The 14,085-nt window shown below is 41.1% G+C and overlaps 1 protein-coding gene across 1 annotated transcript in view; it reads left to right on the top strand.

The window, feature by feature from the left end:
• Positions 1-14,085, top strand: part of cubn (cubilin (intrinsic factor-cobalamin receptor)) — a 78,845-nt gene that overhangs the window by 17,682 nt on the left and 47,078 nt on the right. Inside the window, exons 19-24 of the mRNA XM_014412716.3 lie at positions 141-316; positions 1,540-1,705; positions 2,373-2,598; positions 4,212-4,342; positions 5,853-6,042; positions 6,151-6,311. Of these exons, the coding sequence (XP_014268202.3) occupies positions 141-316; positions 1,540-1,705; positions 2,373-2,598; positions 4,212-4,342; positions 5,853-6,042; positions 6,151-6,311 (1,050 nt within the window). The remainder of the gene's footprint in view (positions 1-140; positions 317-1,539; positions 1,706-2,372; positions 2,599-4,211; positions 4,343-5,852; positions 6,043-6,150; positions 6,312-14,085) is intronic.

Genomic DNA, 14,085 nt, shown 5'->3' with positions numbered 1-14,085 from the left:
ATTTTTTTGAAGTTTTTTTTAAAGCATAGATTTTATGCAGACTTGCTCAATCAAATATTTGTGTGTGTAATTATGTATATTTACGTTCCAACGTTAACTCCACTTGCCACTGACTAAACATTACCTCTCCCTCTCTCCAGCTTGTGGAGGTACTTTATCTGGGAGTGGGCAGTTTCACTCTCCCTACCACCCCAATGCATATCCCCATAATAAGGTCTGTGAATGGGTGATTAACCAGCCAGAGGGTTATGTGGTCACCCTTGACTTCCTGTCATTTGACGTTGAGGGCGGCTCCTGTCGATATGATTATGTTGAGGTAAATTAATTTTATATTAGTTCTCACAGTTAGATATTTTAACAGTACTCTGAGTACGACACACAACAATCTCAAATAAAATAGAATAATAGCCTCATTATTTGTCCTCTTCTTCTTTATCTTCCTATTGTTCTTCTTCTTTTTTATTATTATGGTTATTTATATTATTTCACTGTGATAAAAACATTAAGGAAATGAAAATGTTGCAGACAATAAAAAGTGATAGATGAGTAACATTACTGATATTATTTTACATCAAATAAAACATATCCAGAGGAAACCACAAGAAACATTTTCATTCATTCACAAAACAAAAATATGAACAGATGAACATTTCAATAATTGCAATAATTATGAGGAAATCCTGCTTCAAATTCTGATTTATGGATTTGAAGGTGTGATTAATGTGATTAATGATTAACTGTTAAATACCTGGAATGGAATATAATCTAGGCTTAATAGGGATGACCTCTTAGGCTGTTTCTATGCTCACCGCGTCACTTTTGTTGTGGGTGTTGCATGACGATTTTCACATCAGTTCTTGTGTCATGGTGAGATGACGGTCCACCTGTGTACTGGAGCTTGTCCCTCAGGTTCTTACAATACATCAGGACCTGTTGCCTCCTGAATTCACACCTCACTTGGTTTAGTGTGAGGGACATGTTTAAGCGGGTGGAGGGGCAGCACATTGGGGAAGTTAGTGGAAGGGTGAAGACCTAAGCTGGGAGTGGGCCATTCCTCTGGGGGCCCATGTGGGGTGTCGTTCTCCATTCTCCAGGTGTAGGTGGGTTTTTTTTTGTTTAAATGATTTCAGATATGGGTTAAGGATTAGTGAGTGACCACATCTAACTCCATACATCAATACTTTGTGGTCTGCTGAGACTGCCTACTCCATTACACCATCTTACCTTAATTTCCTTTCTCAAGTTTTAAGTTCCAAAACAGCTGTATTTAACTTAAATGTTAAAAATTCACATCTGGTTACAGCTATCACATGTGTAAAGCTCAGTACCATAAATTGCTTTGAATAATTTTATGTTTTGTGGGTGGGTTTTTGTTTTGTTTTGTTTTTTTGGATATATGTGAGTAGTTCTCTCTGGTGGCACTGATGCAGTAATGCTTTTATATTTCACCTATAAATGTAACAGTGCTTGTGCGTTATTCATACTTGAACTCGTGGCAGTGGATCAGTTATATGAGCACATGCTTTGTCCTGTTTCTAGGTCAGGGATGGAGCCACGTCAAGCTCTCCTCTGCTGGGGACATTTTGTGGTGCTGAGATTCCCCCCAGGCTTCAGTCTACTCAGCGATCTATGTACATCAAATTCACCACTGACTCTTCTGTCAGCAACCACGGCTTTGAAGCAGCCTATGACTCTGCCATAGAGGGTGAGAGAAGTATCAATGTTTCTCATTGAGTACTCTTATAAGTGACAAATATAAGTGACAAATATTTTGCAGATCACCAGATATGATGGCAATTTGCTAAGCAGGTTTTCATCTCTTGGCTTTTGTAGGATTAGTTTTTTCTCAGTTTTTAAATTGATCTTTCTTAAAATGTATTGTTTGTTTTTTTGCTTAAAAAATGTATATTGTTTGTCTGGATGATATTTCTTTCCTTTTTGAAAAACCCCCCACTCAAAAACCCCACAAGAATTGACTGTGAGTAAACACAGATACTGACAGAAATGTGGAAATTTTGTAATCAAGTTCATTCACTGTAAATAAGATAAGATTTTATTAATTGTAATGTAAGCTCATGAATTTATTATAACCGAGTGTGTATTTGAAACTGCTGTTAACCAATTTAAGATAACTGATAAACTGACTTGTCCAGCATATGTATGTAAATACAGTCTGATATTTAGTAACAGCTAGCAGAAACCTTTAAACCTTTAAAGAAGGCACAGCAGCACACCTGCTCTTTTTAAACCTGCTTTTATTTTTTATTTTTACATGACATTAAGTTCCAATTGTTTCAGACCTGTCTTTAAGCTTTGAAAGCTCAAGCTCAAAAGTCTGTTGATCTCTAATTTGGTTTTTTTTCATATTCCAGGCTGTGGTGACACCTTGACCAGTCCTTCTGGCACCATTACAAGCCCTGGTCATCCCAGCAGCTACCCCCATGGCGCCAATTGCACCTGGTACATCAATGTTAGCCCAGGCAACCTGATTCGGCTGACATTTGAGTCATTCAACTTAGAGTACCATGCTAATTGTAACTTTGATTATCTGGAGGTCTACGACAACGGCACAGTGCAAACCGGAAACAAGATTGGAAGGTACACATGGACACCATGCACACACAACTGCACATATATGCACTCAACAACCACTTTGCATCAACATTTGTACACAAGTGTGCATGTTGATTTTATAATGATAATTATGATGATTGTATGATTCACACAGTTGCATATTTATACAGAAGAGGAATAAAATTATTAAAAATGTTAAAAGGTCATCTTGTCAAGCATATTCAACTAACTTGAGAACTCGCAAAAGTTGGTATTGGTCTTGGAAGTCATCCCAACTAAGCTAAATTGTTAGCTTCACAGTTAATTTAAAGAAGTAAGCCTGATTCATTCTTTGTTTTACATAGAGACAAATAAAAAGTCACAAAAAGGGGTACCATAAGTTGGGATGCTATGTAAAATGTGAATAAAAAGTTTTTTTGGGGGAAAAATCATTTTAGCAACAAAGGTCTGGGAAAGTTGCATGGTGGGACAGTCTCACCAGTATGGGTTGACTGAGTATAATGAAGAAAAAAAATGTATATAAAATACTGAGAGGCTTGTGTCAGTGGGAAAATTACTTCCCAAAACAATCTCAACCTTTTGTGCTTTAGTGTTATTCTAAATGCATGTCAGGCAGGAAAGGACCCAATCGCGGACTCAAACTCAAAGGGACAGCTTTATTGCTCAATAGCAAAACGATACAAAACTATACTGTTAAATGATAAACTGAACACACAGAGAGACACACAGGGAAACATAGCTGACACAAATTAACTAGACACACCGAACACGGGCACATGACTTTCACATTAAAACAGGAAGTGGGAGTGGAGGAGTGGCAGACTAGAGGGAGCGAGGGAACATGAGGGAGAGAGAGAAAGAGGGCAGACGTGATGGGCTGGGGAAACAGATAAACATGACGGAGTGAAACGAGGCACACGTACACGCATAAGCACAAACACAGAGAGGGAGACACAGAGGGCAAAGACATGGGGGAAATCCAATAAACAAATCTAAATCGAACCACCAGTAGAATAACTCTAGACTAACACAGAGGACCAAAACACAAATAATAATACAAAATGACAAAAACACAGAAAAAGGTAAACCGCTGGGTCACCAACCCAGGACTGTGACAATTCGACCCTTAAATCATTTTGTTCTCAACAAATTACCCTTTGTAGAAGAGAAGGAGGAGAATTCAAGGAAATCTTTGTATAAAAGGAAAGTAAAACAAGATTTTTGATGAATATATATTTCTTTCTTTTTCAGTAAAGGCCTCATGTTTTCAGTAACACAATGCCACAAAAATCAAAATGAGGATGTCTTCTTCCAGAAGAATAATAATAATTTGTTATGAACTTTAATTTCAAAGGATGCTTTGTATGATTTGTCACTCCATGCATTGTTATGGATGTGTTGATTATCCAGCTACTATAACGATGCTGTTTTGTTTTGGTATTTTTACTTTACAGCTTTAAAAGAGGCTTGTTACTTTAAAATACTTTTTTTTATCCTGCTCATTCTGATTTGTAGAATGATGCAAACTACATTTAAGTTACAAAGCAATTAGGTTTGTAAAGGTTTGGATTGTTTTGTACATGCTGGTACAAGGTACAAGTATACATTTGTCTACATGTTGCATTTTGTATGTGCAGGTACTGTGGTCGCTCAGTGCCTCCATCCATCACGAGTACTGACAACCAGCTGACCCTGCTATTTGTGTCTGACTCAAGTTTAAACACAGAAGGATTCTCTGCTAGCTATATCTCCATCAATGCCACCACAGGTACATGGTTATCTTTCCCAAAACAGAGCATAGAATTTTTAACACAGCTTTTCCAGACATCCTAGTTTTTATTGACATATTAAAAGTTTTGCAAACAAATGAAAAAATTTTTTTTCCCCACAATCAAAAACTACCAGGTTCAAAATTATTAGCTTCCTAATGCAAATTGTACCCTTTTTTGTTGGATAAGTGCCTAAAGTCTTTTGACACACATCTCTTGAGCAATCCCAGTCCATTTTTGTTTTTTTCACAAGGCCTCCAGTTTTATAGGCTTCTGCCATTGACCTGGGTCTTCAGTTCATCCCACAGATGTTTGTTTTTTTTATTCACTTTGGTCTTCTGGAGGTGGTACGTTATGAATACCAATGTATGTTCTGGACCATTGTCATGTATCAAGATAAAGTGATGATGCAGGCTCAGTTTGAACATATCCTTGTTTCTTCTCGATTCCTTCCACCTTGAAGAGATTCCTAGATACACTGATAATACTCCTATCATTGTGTTTTACTGTGGGACGGGGGGTCTTTGGGAAGCACGCCTTTCCCTTCTTCCTTCAAAGAGCTAGTTGTTTGTCATCTAATCTAAGAACACACTTCTAGCATCTTTCTCCAGGTTTCCTGAGCATACTTCAGTCTGGCTTCAAGGTGTCTCTAAAACTGGACTTTTTCTTCATCTGCAACCCTGCAGTCCATTCCTGTGAAGAGTTCTACTCATTTCTTTATTTGAGACTACAATTCCTGACTTGGCCAAACCATTCATTGGTGTTCTGGAGTCTTTGAAATTGATTGCTGTCTATCTCTGCCAAGCTTGTTCTTTAGTTTACAGATGATACTTCCCCCTCCAGTTCTTGACACTTGAAATGCTGTGATAACTTTGTACATCTACTTCCTGCTTTGTGAGGGTTTGTGAAATAACTTCTGTAAGTGTAAAGTCTAAACTGATTTCTTGTGTTTTGTGGCAAAATATGTTTTGAAGTGACAGTTCAGCCCCTCCTCGTGATTTTACAAGCTTTAAGCATTAAAGAGTTGTACCACATCATTGCCCAGAAGTGCTTTATGCTATGGCTCAATAAAAGTCAGTTTTTCAGTGGACTTTGAATCTGGACCCTGGTAATTTATTTTCTAAAATAATTCTGTTATTGTGTGCAGACAGAAAGAATTTATGAAAATGATGTGCTGCATTAAAGAAGAACAGGGAAAAATTTGACAAGAACTTCAAAAACTTGACATAAATTTCATCGGGGGACTAATAACTTTTTTCTCATCTGTATATGGACATGGTGTTTTCAGTCACAGTGTATAAAATCAGACACCCAGTCATGCAGTCTGCCTGCACAAACACCGTTATAGAGAAAACATGTAATTAACTATATCAGTTTTAGAATTTAATCAAGAAAACGACATTTTAGGGATTTTTCCATGCTTCGCTGCTTTTTCTCATGCAAAAAATAATATTATATTCGGATTGTAATTTTTAAAAAATATTATTCCCCCCTTTTCTGTCTCAACAGACTGTGGCCAGACTTTCACCACCCCTACTGGGTCTTTCAGTTCACCCAACTACCCACAATATTACCCCAACAGTAGAGACTGCATCTTCAAGATAATTGTGGATGTTAATATGCAGATTATGCTGAACTTCACTGATTTTGAGTTGGAGGGGCTCCACCCTTCTTGCAGCTTTGATTTTGTGGAGATCAGGTGAGGAAAAAAATTTCTGCCTACTTGGAAGAAAACTGCTGTACAGTTTTATCCGTAATACTTTTTACTCAGACCACTGACATGTTGAACTTCCACTGTCTCAACTAGGGACGGGGGCTTTGAGACATCTCCCTTGATTGGTAAGTTCTGTGCCAATCAGCGGCCTCCAGTTCTGATGTCACACAGCAACCGTTTGTGGGTTCGATTCAAATCTGACACCTCAGTCACTCGTCCCGGTTTCATGGCTCACTGGGACGGAACACAAACTGGTGAGGTTCAATTATATGTGATACCAGTTTTTACTATTTCAGCTTTTCTTTATCAAGTTTAATTTTAAGTAAGTCTTTGACATTATGGGCTATAATTATTTTTTCATAATATACTATAATACTAATAGAATTAAAATGATAATACCACCAAATTCATGCATTTTGCCAGGACATCTGCACTTTTGCGACAAACATCTGTAAGTTACCTATTATTTCAGTGACACGGGTCAAAGGTTAGCAGCCATCTGGAAGTAGAGAAATGGCCAAGGCCAAGTTTCTAAGTGAATTTAAAAATTATAATTACAACTACTGGGTGAGAGCATTTCTAGAATTGCGGGTATTACTGGTCCTATTATTAGGGGTGCAACGATACTCATATCGATATTGAACCGTTCGATACAGTGCTTTCGGTTCGGTACACATATGTATCGAACAATACAAAATTTGTAATTTATTTTATCAACTTTCCTTCTGACGATGCTGTCTGTGTGGAGCGCTCAGTGAATCTGCGTTCGACTACTCCGCCTAGGCTGCACTGTCGAGCGCAGATCCACTGAGCGCTCCACACAGACAGCATCGTCAGAAGGAAGAGCGCAGGGCAAGCTAGCGAGACAGAAGTTAAGCTCTCCTTGCAACATGGCAAATTGAACCTCCCCCACCCTCATTCAGGGGTCCGTTTTTTCGTACCTCGCTTACTACATCCAAGATCAAATGACACATCCAAGATCAAATCATCGCGCCAACTTTGAGCTCGCTATTCCGGTTCTCCGAACACACCTGTTGTTGACGATTAGTATAGCTGGATGAAGTAATGTGAGATCACTGGGTGGCTTAACAGGGGCGACGCATCGATAGTAGAAACATTGATCGGCAACCCTTTGATTGGTCGGCAAAAATGTCGAAGGAGCGTGCTCAGTATTTTTCGGCAGCAGAGCAAGAACTCTTGATTGAGGGATTTCAGGAGTTTCAGAGTTTAATTAAAACGCAAGGGAACACTGCAAAGGCTGCAAAAGCAAGGAGAGAGGGCTGGCAGAAAGTTGCTGACAAATCAAACTCGTAAGTAATTTAATAATAATAATAATAATGGAGTGGATTTATATAGCGCTTTTCAAGGCACCCAAAGCGCTTTACAATGCCACTATTCATTCACTCTCACATTCACACACTGGTGGAAGCAGCTACGGTTGTAGCCACAGCTGCCCTGGGGCAGACTGACAGAAGCCAGGCTGCCATATCGTGCCATCGGCCCCTCTGGCCAACACCAGTAGGCGGTAGGGTAAATTTATTATATTATATTACATCATATCCTCTTTCACATTAGAGCCACAACAGTACCCACTAGAACATGGGAACAAGTAAAAGTGAAATATAAGAATATTCTACAGAATGGTAATATTTATCACTTATATTGCTTTTAGTCTCTTGAAAAGAGACCCTGAAATAATCTGTTTGTTTGTTCATAACAGCAACCAAGAAAAGGGCAGAGAAAAAAAAGACAGGTGGTGGTCCTGCACCCCCTCGTCAACAAGTTGGTTAAGTGAATAATACCCTCACGGGAAAATCGATATCTCTCTATGAGCACACTGTCGCGCTGAGCTAAAGGATCCTGTCTATCCCGCAATATACGCTGAATTCTGAAATCTTGCACCTTCCGCAATGGGTGGCTCGCGTATACGGACAGGACATGGCTGCGACAGACTTCCCAAATCCACCTTCGCTTTTATAGCCGTGGTCTCTCATCTTGATTACATGAAGTAATTTACTATTACTACTCTGAAATATGAATTACATCTGAAATAATCAAATACATGAAATAGAATGATTAATAGTACATTTCCCCTTTTTTAGGAAATGACCTGTATGTATCTGTATGGAATCAATAACAGAATCAAGTACTGCATTATCTTTAGTTACATTGATAATATTTATTTATGGAAAAACAGTGTAAAAATATCGCTGTTGCTTTCGTATAAATGAAGCGGACATACCTGAGTTCCCGCGATCTAATCCTGTTTACATAAAGTAAGCCTGCTCTTAAGCAGGTTTACGCTTACGGATCTGTTGCTATGACAGCAAGTCCCGGATGAGCTTCGGAGAACCGAACGATCCAAGATCACGCGAAATCGTCAACAATCAAATCCAGCTAACTTACTTAGCGAGGTATGAAGAACGGACCCCTGATCTGGCGTTTGGAATTATTTTGGTCTTCATGTGACGTATGACCCTGAAGGTAAGCGCGTCATGGACTAAAGTAAAACAGTATGTTGGATGTGCCATGCAATGCTCAATTACATGGGTGGGAACTAGTGTGTTAGTGCAGTTAGCTTGTTAACGTGTTGGCCGTCTAGCCCCACGCACGGGGCGATCAGGGGTAGCTCGTTAACGGAGATTTGCCGTGTTGTGGCGTTAACGTCATTTCAACGAGATTAACGCTGACAGCACTAGTGGGAACACAACGAATATGACTGAACATTTACGCCGACATCATCCTAGTGCAAAGACAAGTGGAAGCAGACAAAAACAACAAGCATGCATGCTACAAACTTTACCCGAGTCATTTAGACAGCCGTTAGCACATGATTCTCCTTATGGGGACCTGATATGTTTAATATTTCGGCGAGCTCAGACAAGGTGGAGACGTAGGTGTCGTTTGGTCTTGCTTCCCGTGAGCTAGCCAGGGAGCACAGCCGTTTATTGACATCTGCAGAAGAACACTGCCGCTAGCTAACTGCTCAGCGCGGCAACCGCACAGCAACAACAACAACAACACACAGGGCGCCCTCTGACCCCGGAAGGACACACCGTTGCAGCGAGAGGGCGTCACCCGTCACTATGGCAACATAAACAAAACATAACTGTACAAACAGAACCCCGAACAGCCCTGACCCGCTACATAGCCCCCACCTAAGGGGTCAGTCGTCCCCACACAAAGTCCTGCAAATGTCCAGGTGCCGAACAGCCCTGACCCGCTACAATATGCTGCTGAGAATACAGCCCAGAAGAAGCGTGTAGTATAGCTTTTATTTTGGAAAGAGACATTTCTCTGTAATAAACTCTCTTTTCCAAAGATGAGTGATTCCTCAATCAGATACAGGGCTTGCAAAATCGCTAGCCCGACGTCCCGGGGCTAGCGATTTTTCCAGTCGGGCTACCAAAATCTATCTCTGCCCTGCCCGTCGGGCTATTGTAGGAAGGAAAAATATATGTCAATGCTTTTGCATTCTTTCGGAAATGTAGCTGGGTAATTATGTCATTGGCATCGATGAGCCGCTGTCAATATGTGACATATTGAAATCGCGTTTGAATTTGCGCTTGTTTTTTGCTTTCACTTTGCAATCGCGGGAACTGTGTATAGAGAGCGACAGCACTGATCTGTGAGTGATGATAATTTGCGCACCAATTCCTCTGACATCGTCTTATCAATCGTTAGCTTACTATGCAAACATGACAAGTGAAATCTCCCGCAGCAAGCTTAAACATATGAGAGGTTGTTATGTGTGTGTGTGTGTGTGTGTAAAAGCAGCAGGATATATATTTCAGTTCTGCTGAGCCAAATAAGACAGGTCAGGGTGAAGAAGTGAAAGCCAAAGAAAAGCTTACCACAAAACGGAAAAGTTATGACAAATCAGACTATAAGACAAAAAGAAAGTGCAGCTTTATGGTTTCATGGACAAAATAATTTCTGTGGCTGCGAAATGATGAGCTAAATAACCAGGGCTGCACATAAGTGGTCCGCAGGTGCGCATTCGCTGTCAAAAAAAAAACAAAAACGCGCACAAGATATGAAGTTGCAACGCGTGTTTGCATACATAAGATTTTCTGGAGGAGGACAGACATTTGTTTAGAACTCTTAAAGATGTCGAAGAAGCTCCTTTAAGCAATTACTTTGGTGTTCCTCCACCTCCAAAGAAATGTCAGAAGGAGTCCGAACCACAAAAGAAGCACGTATTCTCGGAAAAGTAGTTGCAGGAGGTGAGCTGGCTTCAAACAAATGATGAACGCACAGAGATGTGGTGCAGAATGTGCCGTGAAAATCCCACTCTAGAGGACAAAAACAGTGCTTTTTATATGGACGCAAACGCGCGTTGCAACTTCTTATCTGGTGCGCGTTAGAGCTGGGCGATATGAGATTTTTTCATATCACGATATGTTTTTTTCATTTCAGGCGATAACGATATCTATCACGATATAAGCCAAATAACTATATTTGTAAGATTTAAATGTGCCGTTGCTCACAAGTAAAATGTGAAATAATCAGCAGCTTGTTTTGATTTAAATATTTATTTCCCATAATAAGTTCAACAGGGTAGATGTACTTAAGGAACATGAGACTTTTTCAGATAGATAAAGGCAAATATTGCAAACTACACAAAAGGCAGCCGCTAAAGCGTTTAAGTTTCAAAATAGAACAAACGAAACAGACTAAATTGTCAATTCCACTTAGAAACAAAATATTAATTCTAAAAATAAATCTTAGTTTGTTTTACAGAAGAACAGACAAAACTGACTAACTTTTGTCAATATCAAATAAACTGAGAACTAAAAGGAAATTCTCAGTTACTTTAGTCTGACAAAAGCCGAATGACAAATTAGCGCTTCCAGTCAGAGACTGAGGCTACGTCCACACGTACACGGGTATTTTTGAAAACGGAGATTTTCCGTTTTCGTTTTAAAAATAATCCCGTCCACACATAAAGGGAGAAATGAAAGAAAACGCTGCTATGAACATGCCAAAGCAGCAGGTGGCGCTAGATTCCTAACCGTGCAGAAATGTTGGCCAATCAGAAGTCTAGAAGCCTCGGTGGGAAAAAGTAAACCAAGCTGGGGCATAGAAGCAGAACCGAGTCGTATGTGTGGACGGACAGTAACTGTGTGTATATGTAAGCATTTAAACACTGCAGAGAGTAGAATTAACAGTAATAGTATTGTAGAAATTCATTTCACCGAAACAATAACGTGGCGCACAGTGTGACGCATGCACCAGTTTACTGTATTTCCAGACTTGCTTTCGGCACAATTTACAGTGAACGCTACTCTGTTTTTTGTCAGACTTGAAATAGCCGAAATACCTTCACACTACGGAACTTCTATGGCTCTTCCGTTCGACAATCTCTCCGGCATTGGAACCATCATCTGTTTTCTCTTCGGTCACGCTCGGTTGATTTTTCTAGTCGGCACACTCATTTCCTCCATTACGCGCTGGCTCCATTACCCGCTGGCTGCTTCCCAAACAAACACACGTGCAGCTTGGCACTTGTGCTGTACGTAACAAGTCACGCGACGTGACGCTGCGGCTGTGATTGGTTCGGCTCTGCGCTACTTAATTTGGATTGGCTGACCTTTTTTTTTTTTTTTTTTTTTAAGAGGACAAGAACGGCGAGGTCTATCGCGATAGCTTAATTTCTCTATCGAGTAAAAGTTATATCGCGATACATATCGTTATCGTTCTATCGCCCAGCTCTAGTGCGCGTCTTTTATTTTGACAGCGAATGCGCACATGCGGACCACTTATGTGCACCCGTGTAAATAACATAATGTTCTGCCGGGTGTGTTTGTGGTATATTGTAATAAGCAGCAGCTATTACTACCTCCCACCAGTAGGTGGTACTGTGTTATTGTATGTGTTCTGAGCTTATGGAGTAAAAGTCTGGACCTCCACCATAGCCTCGTCTCAGTCCTCTGTGCTTGGTCTAAAGTTATTGTTGACCACAACCCACGCTACACGGGCAGTTGGAGCAACACTGCATAAAGTTACAACATGGTGTCAGAAGTCGGCAAGACCGTGTGAACAGGGACCGCGACGTGAGTAAGCTAGCCGTAGATTAGCTAACAGTAGCCATTGCTAACGGCATGGAGCAATTCAAGCCACCATCACCGCTACTGCTCACAGGCAATTTATCTGAGACCTGGCGCAGATGGGAACAAAGATTCGGACTGTATATGACTGCTACGGGTGCGTTGGAGAAGGATGAAAAGGTTAAAATAGCCATTCTTCTCCACACTATCGGCGAAGAAGCGCTTGAAGTGTACAACACGCTCACAGTGACCCCGACCGGAGACGCACTGACAATGGCGGACATTTTGAAAACGTTTAAGGAATACTGTAGTCCACGAAAGAACGTTGTTTTTGAACGCCACAAGTTCTGGTCATACCCAATGTCGGCGGATATAACAGTGGACAGATATGTCACGGAACTCCGTCAGAGAAGTAAAAGTTGTGAATTTGGGATCAATGAGGACGACATGATCAGGGATAAATTGGTGTTCAGCATAAGTGACGCAAGACTAAAAGAGAGATTGCTTCGTGACAACGACCTCACACTGCGCAAGACGATAGAAATATGCAGATCAGCAGAAGTGGCCAAGTCACAGATTCAGGCCATGCAGTCAATAACTGCAGCCCAAGACACGTCAGTGGACGCATTAAGAAAAATGCCAGGATACATTAAATCAGGACACAGTAAAAACAAACTGAGCAACGACAAACAAACAGTTTGTCACAAATGCGGCAACAAACACGCATTCCGACAGTGTCCAGCCTATGGGGCAACATGTCACAAGTGTGGGAAAAATAACCACTTCTCAAAAGTGTGCAGAGCTAGCGCAGAGAAGAGTAGACGCTTCAAGAAAACAAAAACTATTAACAACATTGAAACTGATGGCGATTCACTATACATCGGCATGGTATCCAGCGACAAGCACAAGACTGGCAAATGGCATGAAAGTGTGACAATCGGAGACGTACCACTCACCTTCAAGCTAGACACAGGTGCGGACGCAAATGTGCTCCCCAGATCAGTTTATGACGAGTTACCAGATATGCCTCGGTTACAGCCCACAAAGACTGTACTCATAGCTTTTGGTGGAGCCCGCATACGTGCAGATGGTGTGGTGTCTCTTGAGTGTGAAGCACAGAAGCACAAGGCTGTGTTTGACTTTCTTGTATCAAGCCATGCAGATAAACCGATCCTAGGTGGACAAGCTTGTGAAGAGCTCCATCTGGTGCAACGAGTTGAGACCCTTGCCATGACATCCTCTGTACCGAAGTCAGCTAAACCACCTTCTACCTCGGAAGAACTTGTGGAGATGTACGCTGATGTGTTCACAGGCTTAGGTGAGTTCCCTGGACTTCACCACATACATATTGACCCAAATGCAACACCTGTGATTCACGCATGCAGGAACGTGCCACTCTCCATAATGGATGCGCTGAAGAAGACGCTACAGGACTTACAAAACAGAGATGTCATAATGCCTGTCAATGAGCCTACAGATTGGGTCAACAGTCTTGTCGCCACACAGAAGAAGAACGGAACACTAAGGGTGTGCTTGGACCCTTGTGATCTGAACCAAGCAGTTAAACGCCAGCACTACTCCATTCCCACACACGAGGACGTTCGCAGCAAGCTAGCAGGAAAATCCATCTTCACCATATTGGATGAAAAAGATGGATACTGGCAGATCAAGCTGGACGAGCCGTCATCAAAGCTCTGTACCTTCAATACACCTTGGGGCCGATATCGCTTCCTCCGACTCCCATTCGGGATCAAATCAGCCAGCGAGGTCTTTCAACAAAAGAATTGTGAGACTTTCGGCAACATTCCTGGTGTATTTATCATTGCAGATGATATGATAATTGCAGCTACATCAGAGCACGAACACGATGAAATCCTGCAGAAGGTCATGGAGAAAGCAAGAGCAGCTAACGTGAAGTTTAACAAGGACAAAATTCAGTTCAAAGTTGACACAGTGAAATACATGGGCCATATCACCA

This window comes from Maylandia zebra, linkage group LG9 (assembly GCF_041146795.1).
Source record: "Maylandia zebra isolate NMK-2024a linkage group LG9, Mzebra_GT3a, whole genome shotgun sequence".
Classification (NCBI taxonomy): Eukaryota; Metazoa; Chordata; class Actinopteri; order Cichliformes; family Cichlidae; genus Maylandia; species Maylandia zebra.
This window is presented reverse-complemented; position numbering and strand designations above follow the sequence as displayed.